General features: G+C 43.9%; 2 protein-coding genes across 2 annotated transcripts; one reads left to right on the plus strand and one right to left on the minus strand.

Annotated features, from left to right (window-relative positions):
* Nucleotides 1-7,122: 7,122 nt before the first annotated feature.
* LOC140122973 (posterior protein-like) lies at nt 7,123-8,859 on the minus strand. Its single transcript, XM_072144221.1, has one exon. It carries the CDS (start codon nt 8,857-8,859, stop codon nt 7,123-7,125), a length of 1,737 nt encoding a protein of 578 aa, XP_072000322.1.
* An 8,196-nt stretch (nt 8,860-17,055) lies between these two features.
* On the plus strand, nt 17,056-18,000 carry LOC140122974 (olfactory receptor 2B6-like). The gene has a single exon (XM_072144222.1). The coding sequence runs from the start codon at nt 17,056-17,058 to the stop codon at nt 17,998-18,000; it is 945 nt and encodes a 314-aa protein (XP_072000323.1).
* The last annotated feature ends 464 nt before the right edge of the window (nt 18,001-18,464 follow it).

Below are 18,464 nucleotides of genomic sequence, written 5' to 3' on the forward strand. Positions count from 1 at the left end.
TTACAGACGTAGCTGATACCCAATGTGTCGTGTTTTGTGGCGATTTTCACATTTTTTATTGTAAAATTAGATTTTTATATGTGATGGAGCATCAGTGAACCTTTATTCATTATTTAAAATTTTCTATTTTTTTGGACTTTTATTTTAACTTTTTTTTACCTGAGTGGGACATGAACAAGTAATCACTAAATTATTGCAGCATATTACATAGTCAGCCATAGTCAGACATTAGCACTGTTTGATCTTGCTGTAATAAAGATCTAGCAGGCATTTACAGGCGGCAGCCCCAGGGTTCTTCACCAGACCTCAGGGCTGCCATAGGAGCAGACGGCAGCACGTAGGATGCCAACCTGCTGGGTGAGTACCCGGCACTGCTCCTTAGATGCTGCGGTCACCATGACCGTGGCGTTTATGGGGTTAAACAACCAGGATCGTGAGTATTGCTGTTACTATGGGAGCCCGCCTTTCACATACAGCTGAGCTCCCGCAGCCATCGCATGGGCTCTGCTTCTGATCCCAGCTGCATCGGGATGCGGCAACGGACTGCATTTCCTGACGTACATGTACGTCTTTTTGCGCCAAGGTATTAAGCTCATTTACAACACAAAATTAGGCATAATGATTCACTGTACTACAGTAAACGGCTTCCCCGCATAATAGCTCTAACAAGCTGGGTAAGTTACCCCAGCTAGCCCACAGTTCCCCTCATCCTAAGAACTGCCCCCCCCTTGTCTAGTTCAAATCCATTAATGAATTGCCTTCGAGCACCCCTCGTTCCACCACCACGACAGCATGTGTAACCCCCCGTTACACCCTGCCATCCCACCACACCTCCACAGCTTTCTCTCTACCCTCTTGAATGTTGAGAAGCCACATATCCTGACCCACATCATTCAGATGCACTCCATCATCCCTAAGATATAAACCACCACCTTCCTCCAACTCCTTATGCCGAATCACCAAACCCCGTTCCGAGCTACAAACTTACCCACTGACTTATTTGCTTTCACCCTTGCTCAGTGGATGCACCTAACCGAGCAAGCATTACGCCACCGTTCACACAGGACCATATCAGACCAAACCAACAAGAAACCCGGAAAATACTTCAGCAAGCTCAAACAAACCAATATGATATCTTGCATTTGGGCCTATGATGCCCCCGCACCCCCAAATTGTTTCCTCCTGCTTTGACAACTAACACACCCGTTGGTCGATCCAAGGCCACATGAATTTGCACCTCCGCCTACAGTCTGGACCACAGCATCCCCCGCAACCCTATCCATCTAATCTGTACCTGGTATCGGGAAAACCCCAACTGACAGTCACATATCCACCCTCACAGCTGTGAATGTATAAGTGACCCACAATAAGCAAAAGACCCTCCATCTTCAGGCGCAAGGCCAGATATTCTCTAAACGCTGATACTGGACATTTCCATGAACTCGGCAGGGACCCCAATCACACATGCGCTCCTTTTGATCCATCTTAGATTTAGGCAAAGATAACACTAAAACCATGTCTTACAGCCTGACATGCTTGAGTCTCATACCCCTGGCCTGACCCTGCTTGGGGACCTAAATCTCCTCTCCTACCACGACTCCAGCCATTCACCTGCACGCCACTGCCCCTGAAAGAAAATACTGAAACCAAATGCCCCAGCTGCATCTGTAATTAATTACAAATCCCCACTTGACACCTGGCCCACCCTGAATGATCGATCGCCCATTGTACTGCTCTAAGAAACCTTCCCACACTCTCAAATCCTCCCGCAATCCTGCTTTCATTGTCACAAAATGGGTGTCTCACACCCGCAGTCGCCAGTGCTAGCCTGTGGCAGAAAATCCGCCGCATGGGAATCACCCTAGATGCAAAATTCAACCTGCCTAGCACAGATTGCAGTTCCCTCGACCGAATCTTCCTAGATTTGCATGCCCCACCCTCTGCCTGGTGCATTTCCTGGACCTTTTCATCCTACTGTTTTCCCTTCCCCTTCCTAAGCATCTAACTAGACCATGTTTAAAATGACAGTCGCAGCCGAACTTGCAGTGCCCATCGAAAATTGCCAGCAACAATCCTTCCTCGTCATGTTGGACCTAGCTGGCATCCCAAAACCCCCGGCTGATTCCCGAAAGGACTAATTGGACCTTGCAGTGAAGATCAACCGTATACAGAGATTTATCTCCTTGTGCCCCCACCTCAGAGACGGCCGTATAGCCTTCCTCTGCCTAAACTGTTCATCGTAGCGAAGCCACACCATATTCAGATACATGCGCTGCTCCTCCCCAATCAAGTCCATGTAGCAAAACAAAGACGCACAATCCTCTGGCAATTTTTCTCACACCACAGACGCAAAATTCGTAAATGCCTGGAACCAATTGAAGAACGTCTGTGGCATAAGTCTATACTGCTGGCAATCTCTTCCTTCTTACTTTTATCAGGCTTCTCTCGATCAAGATTGGTGACATCACGGCCTGGCCTCTGCTCAAAGCTGCAGGTCTTCCGGTTCGCCAGACCATCCTCCCGGACGTTGCTAAAGGCGCAACAATGCTCTGGAGCTGAGGGGTTGGCTGCACCTCTCCCGAAAAGAGGTTTCGTTGCCGCCAGGTACATCAGCGGGTGGGCTGGCCATAGGGATTGATGATCTTCGCCACTCATGGAGAGAAAGGGGCCTGTTGCTCTGTGGTCTCCACGCCTCTGATCCTTGCTGCAAGCTCAGATTCCTAGTGGAGGAGGGTGAGGGTCCTTGCTAGGGCCTAGATGGCGGCTCTGAGAGCATAGGGTGATGTCTGGGCTGAGCCAGGTAGGATGGCTGTTGCGAGTGCTCCTCCTGGGTTGTGACGGGCCTGCTGCTGTTTGGGATGCAGAACCCGCCAGCCCATCCACAAGCTTCTGCTCGAGTCTGTGCCACGCTGAACTACAGCCTGGAGCACACTCTGCATCAGGTCATCGATTCTAAAAGCCATTGTCCAGAGGTAGTAGAAAAACCATCCAGTTGCTATGATTCAAGCAAAGTGATATTAGATCCCCTTGTATTTGCCTTTTGCTCCCTTGCTCCACCTCCCTGCACGTACACCATGACCTCAACTATAAACAAGACCCCCTCCCTTTTAAATTGTCTTTAACCCTCTAGAACTCATCCCATTAGAAGCCCCAGTCATGGGCTTATTACGTTACAATTCTTTCCACTGCGTTACCTGCTGGACTTTTCTGCACCCTCCAATATCCGAGGCCTTCTCCGACCTACTACACCTCTGTAGCTGAGACCTTGAATTTGTAGCTTTTACCTACAGGTGCTGGGATCACCATCAACCTGAAACAGGGCTTGCTTATGCTCCGAAAGGTCAGTACACACCCCAAGAGCATCTCAAGCTGCTTTACATGGAACTGAGATAACATTTTTAATACAATCATCTAGTTACATGTACAAATACAGTTTAGAAGTGATACTGGAAAGTGGAATCTACCATTAGATCTGCAACATCCTTCCACAAGGGCCTAACCTATTGGCTAGGGGACAGTTGGATTCTCCTGGCACCTTTCAGTGGTTGTCTTTAGCATGGCCGAGCGTTACACTTGCCCCGGTTGCTGGGTCCAACAGGCCTGGTCCCTGCCGGGCAGATCCAGCGAGGGAATGCAAGAAGAGGGACGAAATATGATGGACATTTCCCCCTGGGGCCCTCCCAGTGTATGTGTGATATATGGATCCTGGGTAGAGGGGAGGCCCACTGTAAAATCTGCTTGGTTTTGGGGTGCCAGTTAATATTAAATTAACAACAATATTCAATGGATCTTTATAGGGGATTTATTAAGGGTACAATACAGGGGAATACACATAGAGGGTAAACTAACTAAGGGACAGAGAGATGGTGGGGAAGGAAGTGCTCTAACTAAAGATCTATATACCATCTTATATACACACACACACATAGCTCACACACATTGCCCATCATCCCACCTCCACCACTGTCTTGGCCAATCCAATGATGAGGTAGAGTCAATACATTCTTATCACACAACTTGCAGGACAAGTAACTTGAGTCTTTGTTTCCCACAGGATCTGATAGAATCTCCAGGGGGCAATGACAAGCAGCTGTCCTCAGTGTGACCTGAGTGAAGTTGGCCCCCCCACCTTGTTCAAATCAAACAAAATTGGTGTCAAACGTTTGTGCTACGTTTGTGCTGGTTTGTGCAGCAGAAATTTTTGTTTGTGCCGCCATAGTTTTCGAGATTTTAATGAAAGTTTCCAGAGGTCATCAGAGGTCAACCAGCCCCCCCACATTGGCCAAATCAAACAAAACTGGTGCCAAACAATTCTGCTACGTTTGTGCTGGTTTGTGCTGTGCAAATTTTTGTTTGTGCTGCTTTTGTTTTGAATATATGAACAAAAATTTAAAGTTCAAAAGGTCAAGCAGCCCCCCCACATTAACCAAATCAAACAAAACTGGTGTCAAATGTTAGTGCTATGTTTGTGCTGGTTTGTGCAGCAAAAATTTTTGTTTGTGCCTCTATAATTTTTAAGGTATGTTCAGGTGTTTGAGGTGCTGAGGATGAACTGGTAAAAAACAAACCTAGTGACACTTCCCTGGTTTGATCACCAGGGGGAGCTGGCAAACACATTGTACTTTGGAAGAAATGAACTCTGATGACCTCTGCAAAAAAGTATGAATATATTAAAAATGATAGCGGCACAACCGAAAATTTTTGCTGCACAAACCAGCACAAACGTAGCACTAACGTTTGACACCCATTTTGTTTGATTCGGTTAATGTGGGGGGGCTGCTTGAACTTTTGAACTTTAATTTTTTGTTCATATATTCAAAACAAAAGCAGCACAAACAAAAATTTGCGCAGCACAAACCAGCACAAACGTAGCAGAATTGTTCAGCACCAGTTTTGTTTGATTTGGGCAATGTGGGGGGGCTGGTTGACCTCTGATGACCTCTGGAAACTTTCATTAAAATCTTAAAAACGATAGCGGCACAAACGAAAATTTCTGCTGCACAAACCAGCACAAAAGTAGCACAAACGTTTGACACCAATTTTGTTTGATTTGAACAAGGTGGGGGGGCCAACTTCACTCAGGTCTCAGTGTGGTCAGGATAGCCCCAGCCTTCAGGTGTAATAGCACAGTCCATTGTTATCACATGCAGCTGTCTCTACAATCTTTATTAGGGGCAATGTAGGCATTTATGGCTTAGTTCTTCCTCTTTCCACAAAGACCCTTAAACTGTCTCAAGCCACAACATGTCATATTTCCAACATTATGCCCCTTTGGGCCTGAAAGGCCCACACACCATTAGATCATGTTTAGACCAGAAATAAAATCCATTTCTCCTCCATTATCTTCTTTGGTTGTGGAAATGATCTTTCTTCTTCTGGCTTTTCCTCAAGGCAAAGTAGTTGAAGGTTGTATGGGTAAGGGATAGGGCACCAATGGTCATCACACCATTCACTCACATTCATTCTCATTTCCATTTCTTGAATGACATTTTTCATCTATACCATTTATCCAGCAAATATAGATCTCCATATATGCTAGTAACTGTCTGTCATATTTACAATATGCAAATATAAATCCCACGTCATACAGAATGCAAGCTGGCAATAACATCTTAGATATCAACATAAGCTATAGATATGAAATTACATAAAAGGAAACCCAAACAGAACTATAAAACATTACCAATAGTAAATCAAAGGATTGATTTCAAGTAGAAGTTTGCAGGGTGGTTTATCTAAGGGTTTCCAGATTTACTTGACTTCAAATATATTTAGTTTAAACATAAACTTTCATTTAGCTTTTTCCCATTACCAAATCTAATTCTGTAAGTTTACCAGGTTTTATATTATAAATTAACCAAAAGTATATCAAGTGCATAAAACACATAGCAAAAAAAAAAAAAAATCATAAGTCATTCCACTAATCAACCTTTAGAGTAGGTGTCCATCTAACCTCTTATATTGGTAATCTTACTTGTGCATTATACAATATACTATATAGTAACCGTATACTGAGCCATTAATTACTATATGTTTTACGCAACCTTGAAGACACACACATAGATTAAGAACATTAAAATTAAAAAATTCAAACCGAATGCTGCTTTTAATACCCTATGTTCTTCATTTAGATGCTTTACTGGTATAAAGGAGCGTGCAATTTGTTTGAGAAAATTAATATTAAGTTGCCAGTGAGACAAATGTATCAGAGAAAAACCTTAAAAAAAAAAAAAAAAAAAAAATATTTATGTGAATTCACTATAGTCTGCCCCTTTGGCACTGCATTACTCTCTAAAACCATGCCCCTTTGGTACCACAAAATGGTACCAAACACTGTATAAAAAAAATAATAATACTTGAATCAAGAAAAAAAAATGCTCCATTTAAAAAAAAATGGGGAAAGAAAAAAAAAATCCAACAAATCCAACATTCCTGAGCATCAGGAACAAAAACAAAAAATGTGTATTGACACAGTTTACATACTACATTTAACAGAACACAAAACAGACAACATAAAACAACGAGAGCTAATTCAGCTTCTACACATCTTAGAGTGGGACAACAGGCAGTTTCCAATCCTTCTTCTGTCAATGATTAAGTAAAGTCATCTATGGGACAAGATAAAGAACAGACATAGCACAAAAAACAACAAATACGTTACACACAGGACCTACACATCACAATGGGATGTTACTTCCTATTTTTAATTGTTTGCAAACAATTAACCCTCATAAATTTTGAGCTCATTACACCACGTGGTTTTATTTGTAAAGACATCAAACTTTATACAAACAATATCTTTCACATACTACTTTTTAATGACCTGTAAACAAAAATGTCAATATTAATAACTTGTTTCTTCAGCCAACCACCTTGTTGCCTAAAACAAAAACATAATGAGTTATCACAGAAACAATACTCAAAACAGATATGTAAAACACAAGATCAAAGAATGGAGCCTGTAGAAACAAAACAAAGTGTTAGTTTCTTTGTCCTGGAGTCATGTGACAAAGGAAATCCAGTCTACAAGAGAAAGAAAACATTGTTAGAAACCTTGCAATTCATACCATTAACACAATTCCAAATCCATTCATTCATAACGTATATCGCTATAGCCACACATTAGTAAGCCATGCTGCTGCTGTTATACTGTGCAGAGTTTATTAGCAGAGGGAGGGCGATCTGTGACCAGCTCCAGAATAGCCACAATGGCAGCCCTGCCCATGGATTGTACCCTGGGACATTAGACCCTTCCTTGTGCTGTCTGCAGTGAGAGGGAGGCTGTTCTTTCTTATCCCTGTGTATATTGGGAATCTTATTTGCATGTGATGTGTTCTCACATGTCTCTGTATGGCTAGTCCCAGGAGGTGACATGGCCTCCTCATATGCCTCTGTGTGGCTACTTCCAGGAGGTGGCATGGCCTCCTCACATGTCTCTGTATGGCTAGTCCCAGGAGGTGGCATGGCCTCCTCATATGCCTCTGTGTGGCTACTTCCAGAAGATGTCATGGCCTCCTCAATGGTCTCAGGCTCAATGGCATCAATTTCTGCATGCAATGAATTATAATGTTTCCTATGGTTTGCATTATTTACATCACAGAAACGTTTAATATGTCCTGGCCTCCCACATCCATAGCAATACCGGACATATCTTGTCCTCCTAGCTCTGTACTCTGTAGACAGATATCCTGATGGTTCACCCCTATTGTTAGACTCCTGACACCAGTCCCTGAGTATATTAATAAAGTTCTCTAGGGATGTGGCGTTCTTCAGGGCAATTTTTGTGGTGTAATCCACATTACACTGATTTGCCATTGAATAGAGGAAATCAGAGTCATCCTGAGACATATCGGGGCAGTTGTAAACACTCCTAAATAAGGTCAGATACTTGTTACAGAACATAAGGGGGTCATCACCTGTCCTGAACCTATATCTTCTCAGGGTATTCTCACCCCTTATGTCTCTCCCTCCCATGATACGCTGCAGTTCCTTCCTTCTTAAGTCTGCACCACAATCCTCATCTCCCATGTGTGTAGATGACAATTGTGTGGCCAGAGGCCCAGGAAGCCATGCTCGGAGCAGAGACCAGGCATCCTTATTACATAAGTTGTATTGCTTCACCACAGCTTCAAATTTATTGGATACAATTATTGGTGATTCATTTGTATCCCATTCTCCAATGACCTGACACAGATGTAGTCTATCCTGGATGGTGAGTGTTGGAGACTTATCTGCAGGTATTAGATTGTGTTCATCACTCCAACCCCCGGGTGTGACAATGCAGACATCTGCTGCTTTATGGCACGTCTGGTTCTGTACTTGGAGGGACCGGATCTGTTCTCCTTGTTTACACAGTTGGGCCATTGCTTCAGACAACTGACCCTTTAGTGAGGTAATTAACACGTCCTTCTGATGGATCTCCCTCTCTAAGGACTGTATATGAGTTTCAGTAGATACAGAACTCAATCTACACTCATCGAGCTGCTTATCCAACTCATGATTTCTTATAGACAGCTCATCCACCTTTACTTGTAGATTATCCATCTCACTAGTTGTTTTAGCAGAAATTTCAATCACAGAGTCACTGATTCTGTCTATACTTTCCTTACATTGGAGCCTTTGTATGTACCAATTTACTTCCTTTACCTCAGCCAATTCTTTCATCTTGATTAACATCATAATTTCATTGCCCAACCTTTCTTTCTTCCCTCTCTTACTGAGCACTTTCCTATCTAACTTCTCATTATGGGCCTTACACTGCATCATCAGCTCCTTATATTGCTCCTCCAGTGATCCATCTGCACATGAATGGTAGCGAGCAGAGGAATATTTTTTCACAAACTTTTGAACAAGTTCCATCTCTGTTACCACAATACACTGACAAACACACAAATGACAAACTAAGCAAACACAGTTTACCTACTATACTAACTTTCCTAAAGGCTACTTTACACACTGCTTACACCTTTATATTCATTCACTCTAGGAAAATGTACAGCTATACCCAGGAACAAACTTTTTCCTACAACTTTACCTCTGTACACTAAAACACAACCGCTCACACTTAACGTTAACCTACAATCTCAACAAGCGACTTCCTATACATTCACACAAAACAACCTGGCTTATCAAAGATAGTAATGTAATATGAAAACTTGTTACTTACCAGGATTTTCTTTGTACCAAAGATCCAACTTCCGTTCACAGATTGAAGTAGCGCAGATATGTTGACGTGGATTCTCTGTAGAATTTAAATTACAGGTCCCATCTGGGGTGCCAAATGTAAAATCTGCTTGGTTTTGGGGTGACAGTTAATATTAAATTAACAACAATATTCAATGGATCTTTATAGGGGATTTATTAAGGGTACAATACAGGGGAATACACATAGAGGGTAAACTAACTAAGGGACAGAGAGATGGTGGGGAAGGAAGTGCTCTGACTAAAGATCTATATACCATCTTATATACACACACACACATAGCTCACACACATTGCCCATCATCCCACCTCCACCACTGTCTTGGCCAATCCAATGATGAGGTAGAGTCAATACATTCTTATCATACAACCTTGCAGGACAAGTAACTTGAGTCTTTGTTTTCCCACAGGATCTGAAAGAATCTCCAGGGGGCAATGACAAGCAGCTGTCCTCAGTGTGGTCAGGATAGCCCCAGCCTCCAGGTGTAATAGCACAGTCCATTGTTATCACATGCAGCTGTCTCTACAATCTTTATTAGGGGCAATGTAGGCATTTATGGCTTAGTTCTTCCTCTTTCCACAAAGACCCTTAAACTGTCTCAAGCCACAACATGTCATATTTCCAACACCCACTATCTTGGCGGTAGCCAGGGATTTTAAAGTCTCTTTATTCCAAGATTGCAGCAGCAGTTCGAAGCTGAGGTAGAGATCCTATCTTCCAACTTTTGATGTATCTGGTTGGATGCAGAAACAACTGGTAATGAATGCTCATAACCTAAATTCAGGTGCTATTGTCTTGGATGCCGAGTTTCATTCATCCAACCACTTTGGAACCTTGGGACACACAGGATTGACATTATTGAAACACAACTTATCATATAGTTATGTATAGGTCATGTGGGGTGTTTCACTTTCAAACTTATTGAGAATCTAATAAATCTTAAAAGTTTTTGATACTATAATAACAGAAATGAGTCAGCGCAAACACTGGGCAATAGGCTGAAGTCGCTGGTAACAAAGGTGGTGACCTGCACCCCAACTTGAGTATAGATCCAACTAGTGGAGCTACTAAAAACAAGATAAAACAAAATGTACCTGCGCCAAACACTCTAACAAGTGATAAAAAATGTGGTATTTTGGGGTCTAGATGGTAATTTGCTATTAAATATAAGTGGATACCTGGTGATGGTGGAAACCGAACCTCCTGGTCTGAAGTGGATACAGTCCCTTTTGGTGCTGGAATACGGAAATATGGTAAAGTCCACGATTATGGTTGTCCAGAGGGTTTTCTTTCCACAGGTAATCCAAACTGGATGTTCATAGACTTGAGGATCGCTAGTGTTTGCACGTGGAGTAGAGCCCCGGCCGGTGGCTACTGCTCCATACACAGTTCTGATTGCAATCCGTGTGGTGACGTCACCCGGTACGGTAAGTCCAGAAAGACAAAACTTCTTCTCCGGAAGAAGTTTTGTCTTTCTGGACTTACCGTACCAGGTGACGTCACCACACGGATTGCAATCAGAACTGTGTATGGAGCAGTAGCCACCGGCCGGGGCTCTACTCCACGTGCAAACACTAGCGATCCTCAAGTCTATGAACATCCAGTTTGGATTACCTGTGGAAAGAAAACCCTCTGGACAACCATAATCGTGGACTTTACCATATTTCCGTATTCCAGCACCAAAAGGGACTGTATCCACTTCAGACCAGGAGGTTCGGTTTCCACCATCACCAGGTATCCACTTATATTTAATAGCAAATTACCATCTAGACCCCAAAATACCACATTTTTTATCACTTGTTAGAGTGTTTGGCGCAGGTACATTTTGTTTTATCTAGTTTTTGATACTATATTAACAACTCATATTTGCCCTCTTAATTTGACATTCTGTGGCTCCATATTAAAATTAATTTGTATTAAAAGGGAGATTATTTTATACTTTACATTTCAATCTATTATAAAAATGGTCAGAACATCTCATGTGTTTTGGTTCCTCTGGGGCTCATTTATGTGATCTCTGGGTTGATGTTGTTATGGAGCTCATGTAAAACAATATAAAAAGATCCTGAATGTGCGGGCACCAGCTGCTCCTGGCCCCACGGCCATCGGTCTACTGGGTGTTATCTTGTGTTTGGTTTTGTTTTAAGCTATTGTGTCATTTGATGGTGACAGATTCATGTGAGTGATTTGCTATTTCATATGGTTATTAATATTTATCCTTTAAAATGTGATTTTTTTTAATGAATATTGAAATATTATCCAGTAAAGTATCTCATCTCACCAGTAGCTCATCTCACTGTCCTGTACACAGAACGACCTCATCTCACTGTCCTGTACACACAAGTATCTCATCTCACTGTCCTGTACACACAAGTCCCTCATCTCACTGTCCTGTACACACAAGTATCTCATCTCACTGTCCTGTACACACAAGTCCCTCATCTTACTGTCCTGTACACACAAGTATCTCATCTCACTGTCCTGTACACACAAGTATCTCATCTCACTGTCCTGTACACACAAGTCCCTCATCTCACTGTCCTGTACAGACAAGTCCCTCATCCTACTGTCCTGTACACACAAGTCCCTCATCTCACTGTCTTGTACAGACAAGTCCCTCATCTTACAGCCCTGTACACACAAGTCCCTCATCTCACTGTCCTGTACACACAAGTATCTCATCTCACTGTCCTGTACACACAAGTCCCTCATCTCACTGTCCTGTACAGAAAAGTCCCTCATCTCACTGTCCTGTACAGACAAGTCCCTCATCTTACTGCCCTGTACACACAAGTCCCTCATCTCACTGTCCTGTACACACAAGTATCTCATCTCACTGTCCTGTACACACAAGTCCCTCATCTCACTGTCCTGTACACACAAGTCCCTCATCTCACTGTCCTGTACACACAAGTCCCTCATCTTACTGCCCTGTACACACAAGTCCCTCATCTCACTGTCCTGTACACACAAGTATCTCATCTCACTGTCCTGTACACACAAGTCCCTCATCTCACTGTCCTGTACACACAAGTCCCTCATCTTACTGTCCTGTACACACAAGCCCCTCATCTCACTGTCCTGTACACACAAGTTCCTCATCTCACTGTCCTGTACACATAAGTTCCTCATCTCACTGTCCTGTACACACAAGTCCCTCATCTCACTGTCCTGTACACACAAGTCCCTCATCTCACTGCCCTGTGCACACAAGTCCCTCATCTCACTGTCCTGTACACACAAGTATCTCATCTCACTGTCCTGTACACACAAGTCCCTCATCTCACTGTCCTGTACACACACGTATCTAATCTCACTGTCCTGTACACACAAGTCCCTCATCTCACTGTCCTGTACACACAAGTCCCTCATCTTACTGCCCTGTACACAAAAGTCCCTCATCTCACTGTCCTGTACACACAAGTACCTCATCTTACTGTCCTGTACACACAAGTCCCTCATCTCACTGTCCTCTACACACAAGTCCCTCATCTCACTGTCCTGTACACACAAGTTCCTCATCTCACTGCCCTGTACACATAAGTCCCTCATCTCACTGTCCTGTACACACAAGTCCCTCATCTCACTGTCCTGTACACACAAGTCCCTCATCTTACTGTCCTGTACACACAAGTCCCTCATCTCACTGTCCTGTACACACAAGTCCCTCATCTCACTGTTCTGTAGACACAAGTCCCTCATCTCACTGTCCTGTACACACAAGTCCCTCATCTCACTGTCCTGTACACACAAGTCCCTCATCTCACTGTCCTGTACACACAAGTCCCTCATCTCACTGTCCTGTACACACAAGTCCTTCATCTCACTGCCCTGTACACACAAGTCCCTCATCTCACTGTCCTGTACACACAAGTCCCTCATCTCACTGTCCTGTACAAACAAGTATCTCATCTCACTGTCCTGTACACACAAGTCCCTCATCTCACTGTCCTGTACACACAAATATCTCATCTCACTGCCCTGTACACACAAGTCCCTCATCCCACTGTCCTGTACACACAAGTCCCTCATCTCACTGCCCTGTGCACACAAGTCCCTCATCTCACTGTCCTGCACACAAAAGTCCCTCATCTTACTGTCCTGTACACACAAGTCCCTCATCTCACTGTCCTTTACAAACAAGTCCCTCATCTCACTGTCCTGTACACACAAGTCCCTCATGTCACTGTCCTGTGCACACAAGTCCCTCATCTCACTGTCCTGTACACACAAGTCCCTCATCTCACTGTCCTGTACACACAAGTCCCTCATCTCACTGTCCTGTACACACAAGTCCCTCATCTCATTGTCCTGTACACACAAGTCCCTCATCTTACTGTCCTGTACACACAAGTCCCTCATCTCACTGTCCTGTACACACAAGTCCCTCATCTCACTGTCCTCTACACACAAGTCCCTCATCTCACTGTCCTGTACACACAAGTCCCTCATCTCACTTCCCTGTGCACACAAGTCCCTCATCTCCATGTCCTGTACACACAAGTTCCTCATCTCACTGTCCTGTACACACAAGTTCCTCATCTCACTGTCCTGTACACACAAGTTCCTCAACTCACTGCCCTGTGCACACAAGTCCCTCATCTCACTGTCCTGTACACACAAGTCCCTCATCTTACTGCCCTGTACACACAAGTCCCTCATCTCACTGTCCTGTACACACAAGTCCCTCATCTCACTGTCCTGTACACACAAGTCCCTTATCTCCATGTCCTGTACACACAAGTTCCTCAACTCCATGTCCTGTACACAAAAGTCCCTCATCTTAATGTCCTGTACACACAAGTCCCTCATCTCACTGTCCTGTGCACACAAGTCCCTCATCTTACTGTCCTGTACACACAAGTCCCTTATCTCCATGTCCTGTACACACAAGTCCCTCATCTCACTGTCCTGCACACACAAGTCCCTCATCTTACTGTCCTGTACACACAAGTCCCTCATCTCACTGTCCTGTACACACAAGTCCCTCATCTCACTGTCCTGTACACACAAGTCCCTCATCTCACTGTCCTGCACACACAAGTCCCTCATCTTACTGTCCTGTACACACAAGTCCCTCATCTCACTGTCCTGTACACACAAGTCCCTCATCTCACTGTCCTGTACACACAAGTTCCTCATCTCACTGTCATGTACACACAAGTCCCTCATCTCACTGTCCTGTACACACAAGTACCTCATCTCACTGTCCTGTACACACAAGTCCCTCATCTCACTGTCCTGTACACACAAGTCCCTCATCCTACTGTCCTGTACACACAAGTCCCTCATCTCACTGTCATGTACACACAATTCCCTCATCTCACTGTCCTGTACACACAAGTCCCTCATCTCACTGTCCTGCACACACAAGTCCCTCATCTTACTGTCCTGTACACACAAGTCCCTCATCTCACTGTCCTGTACACACAAGTCCCTCATCTCACTGTCCTGTACACACAAGTCCCTCATCTCACTGTCCTGTACACACAAGTCCCTCATCTCACTGTCCTGTACACACAAGTCCCTCATCTCACTGTCCTGTACACACAAGTCCCTCATCTCACTATCCTGTACACACAAGTATCTCATCTCACTGTCCTGTACACACAAGTCCCTCATCTCACTGTCCTGTACACACAAGTCCCTCATCTCACTGTCCTGTACACACAAGTCCATCATCTCACTGTCCTGTACACACAAGTCCATCATCTTACTGTCCTGTACACACAAGTCCCTCATCTCACTGTCCTGTACACACAAGTCCCTCATCTCACTGTCCTGAACACACAAGTCCCTCATCTCACTGTCCTGTACACACAAGTCCCTCATCTCACTGTCCTGTACACACAAGTCCCTCATCTCACTGTCCTGTACACACAAGTCCCTCATCTCACTGTCCTGAACACACAAGTCCCTCATCTCACTGTCCTGTACACACAACTCCCTCATCTCACTGTCCTGTATACACAAGTATCTCATCTCACTGTCCTGTACACACAAGTCCCTCATCTCACTGTCCTGTACACACAAGTCCCTCATCTCACTGTCCTGTACACACAAGTCCCTCATCTCACTGTCCTGTACACACAAGTCCCTCATCTCACTGTCCTGTACACACAAGTCCCTCATCTCACTGTCCTGTACACACAAGTATCTCATCTCACTGTCCTGTACACACAAGTCCATCATCTCACTGCCCTGTACACACAAGTCCCTCATCTCACTGTCTTGTACACACAAGTCCCTCATCTCACTGCCCTGTACACACAAGTATCTCATCTCACTGTCCTGTACACACAAGTCCATCATCTCACTGCCCTGTACACACAAGTATCTCATCTCACTGTCCTGTACACACAAGTCCCTCATCTCATTGTCCTGTACACACAAGTATCTCATCTCACTGTCCTGTACACACAAGTCCCTCATCTCACTGCTCTGTACACACAAGTATCTCATCTCACTGCTCTGTACACACAAGTATCTCATCTCACTGTCCTGTACACACAAGTATCTCATCTCACTGTCCTGTACACACAAGTCCCTCATCTCACTGCTCTGTACACACAAGTCCCTCATCTCACTGCTCTGTACACACAAGTCCCTCATCTCACTGTCCTGTACACACAAGTATCTCATCTCACTGTCCTGTACACACAAGTCCCTCATCTCACTGTCCTGTACACACAAGTATCTCATCTCACTGTCCTGTACACACAAGTCCCTCATCTCACTGTCCTGTACACACAAGTTCCTCATCTCACTGTCCTGTGCACACAAGTCCCTCATCTCACTGTCCTGTACACACACGTCCCTCATCTCACTGTCCTGTACACACAAGTCCCTCATCTCACTGTCCTGTACACACACGTCCCTCATCTCACTGTCCTGTACACACAAGTCCCTCATCTCACTGTCCTGTATACACAAGTCCCTCATCTCACTGTCCTGTACACACAAGTCACTCATATCACTGTCCTGTACACACAAGGCCCTCATCTCACTGCCCTGTACACACAAGTATCTCATCTCACTGTCCTGCACACACAAGTCCCTCATCTCACTGTCCTGTACACACACGTCCCTCATCTCACTGTCCTGTACACACAAGTAAATTCTTTTCATAAATTTCCTATGGGATCAAAAAAGTTATTTCGTATCTACACTGTCTACTTGCCAATGTTTTGACTTTGGCTCTTCATACTGCACGTTTAGGATCTACTTAAGCTTACCATGTAAGCGACCTGCTACTAATATTGAGTAGCACCAGCCAGACCTTAACTAAATATTTTGGGACTTTTTTTGTCTTTAGGTTTCTTAATGACTTCTCCATGATCCTTAGATGCATTCTGATGTTTGTTCTTCTTTTTACCCACTGAATATATTTTTTTCAGTTGATCATAAGGTCGATCAGTAATTCTTTGTCTGATTAGTCTAATGAGTTTGACCTGTTGTATTTTAGCGTTACATGAATTTATGAAAATGTTCTCAGCCAGGTCCGGTGTTGTGGTCAAGTCCTTGTCACTTCTGCAATTATCTCCTTTCATCTTGTTGTGTCCTCCTGTTCTTTAATCTTGAAGTTGGTCTTCTCATGATACGTCCAAGACAATATTTCAGTCTAAACATGTTGCAGAGTTTTGGTTTGATTGATATGAAGATTTCAATTTTGAACTTAGTTTTCTCAGGTTCATGTCGTAAACTTGGTTTCAACCTCCACATTTAATTTGGACTAACGATACATTTTCCAACTGAGAGTAAGATTTCATTCTAAATTTTTTGAATCTTTTGAGTATTTTCTTTTATAAACGTACAGTTATGTTCTGATGCCACCAGCTCCCGATCCTCAATAGATGGATGCCTTCAATAAGACACTTGCCACTGAAGTCATTCTCTTGGGTTTTTCGGATAACTTCCTGGTAAATGTGATTTTATTTTTCTTCTTTTTGATCGTCTATTTTGTGACTGTGGTTGGAAACTGTCTTATGATACTCCTCACCCTTATCAGCCCCCAGCTACACATCCCCATGTACTTCTTCCTTTGTAATTTGTCCTTCATTGACCTTTGTTATTCTTCGACATCCATGCCCAAGCTTCTGGTGGACCTCTTCTCTACCCGTAGAATTATTTCTGTTAGTGGTTGCTGTATCCAAGTCTACATCAGTGTTTTCCTTGGTGACACAGAGTGTTTATTACTTGCTCTTATGGCTTATGATCGATACATGGCCATCTGCCAACCCCTGAATTACCACATGTTGATGAGATGGGTCGTGTGTTATCGGCTAGTGGCCTTTGTATGGATCATGAGTTTTTTAATCTCTGTGGTCCCTTCTCTTCTGATGCCTATAGACTTTTGTAATCCCAATAAGATCAACCATTTTATGTGTGAGATCATCGCCGTCGTTAAGCTGTCATGTGACAACATCTACATGAACCAACTTGTGATATTTTCTATGAGTTTTTTCACTCTTCTTCTCCCGTTCTCTTTCATCATCATAACTTATGTTTTTATCATTTCTTCCGTGTTAAAGATTCAGTCGGTGGAGAGATCCAAGGCGTTTTCCACGTGCACCTCACACATCATCGTGGTGGTGATGTTCTACTGCTCGGCCATGACTATGTACTTTGGCCCGTCCTCCCAGTACTCAACAGACCAGGAGAAATATATCTCTGTGTTCTATGTTCTGATCATTCCAATGCTAAATCCACTCATCTACAGTCTGAAGAATAAAGAGGTGAAGAAGACTTTTTTATCACATGTTGGGTTTTGCTCTTTGAGTAAGGGTCGTGTTCCTTGATGAATTTGGACATCACATCGAGGTGTCTCGCAAACGAACATGTACTTTGCCCGTTCCGGGATTCAGGTGTAGCACACATTCGGCTGGAGAGAAGGAATGCCCTATCTTTTTCCTGGCACCGGGCAGGGCGCCATAGGTGCCTATGGGGTTGTATATCCCTCCGCAAATTTGTGGCCAGATATATACGTCCCCACAATGTTTGTGTACAATGGCCTTATTGAGACGTTTATTGGAGATTACACAATTTTTTAAAAAATTCTGCTGTCTTTTAGAATCCGTCGGGTTTTCCGACGGCCACTCCCCCCGATTTCTGTCGCGTGAATGCCGGCGACGATGCGCCACAATCCGATCGCGTGCGCCAAAATCCCGGGGCAATTCGGCGCAAATTGGAAATATTCAGGAAACCCGACGAAAATGCGCGATTCGGACCCTTAGTAAATGAGCCCCATTGACTTTTATTATGC

This window comes from Engystomops pustulosus, chromosome 3 (genome assembly GCF_040894005.1).
Source record: "Engystomops pustulosus chromosome 3, aEngPut4.maternal, whole genome shotgun sequence".
Taxonomy (NCBI): Eukaryota; Metazoa; Chordata; class Amphibia; order Anura; family Leptodactylidae; genus Engystomops; species Engystomops pustulosus.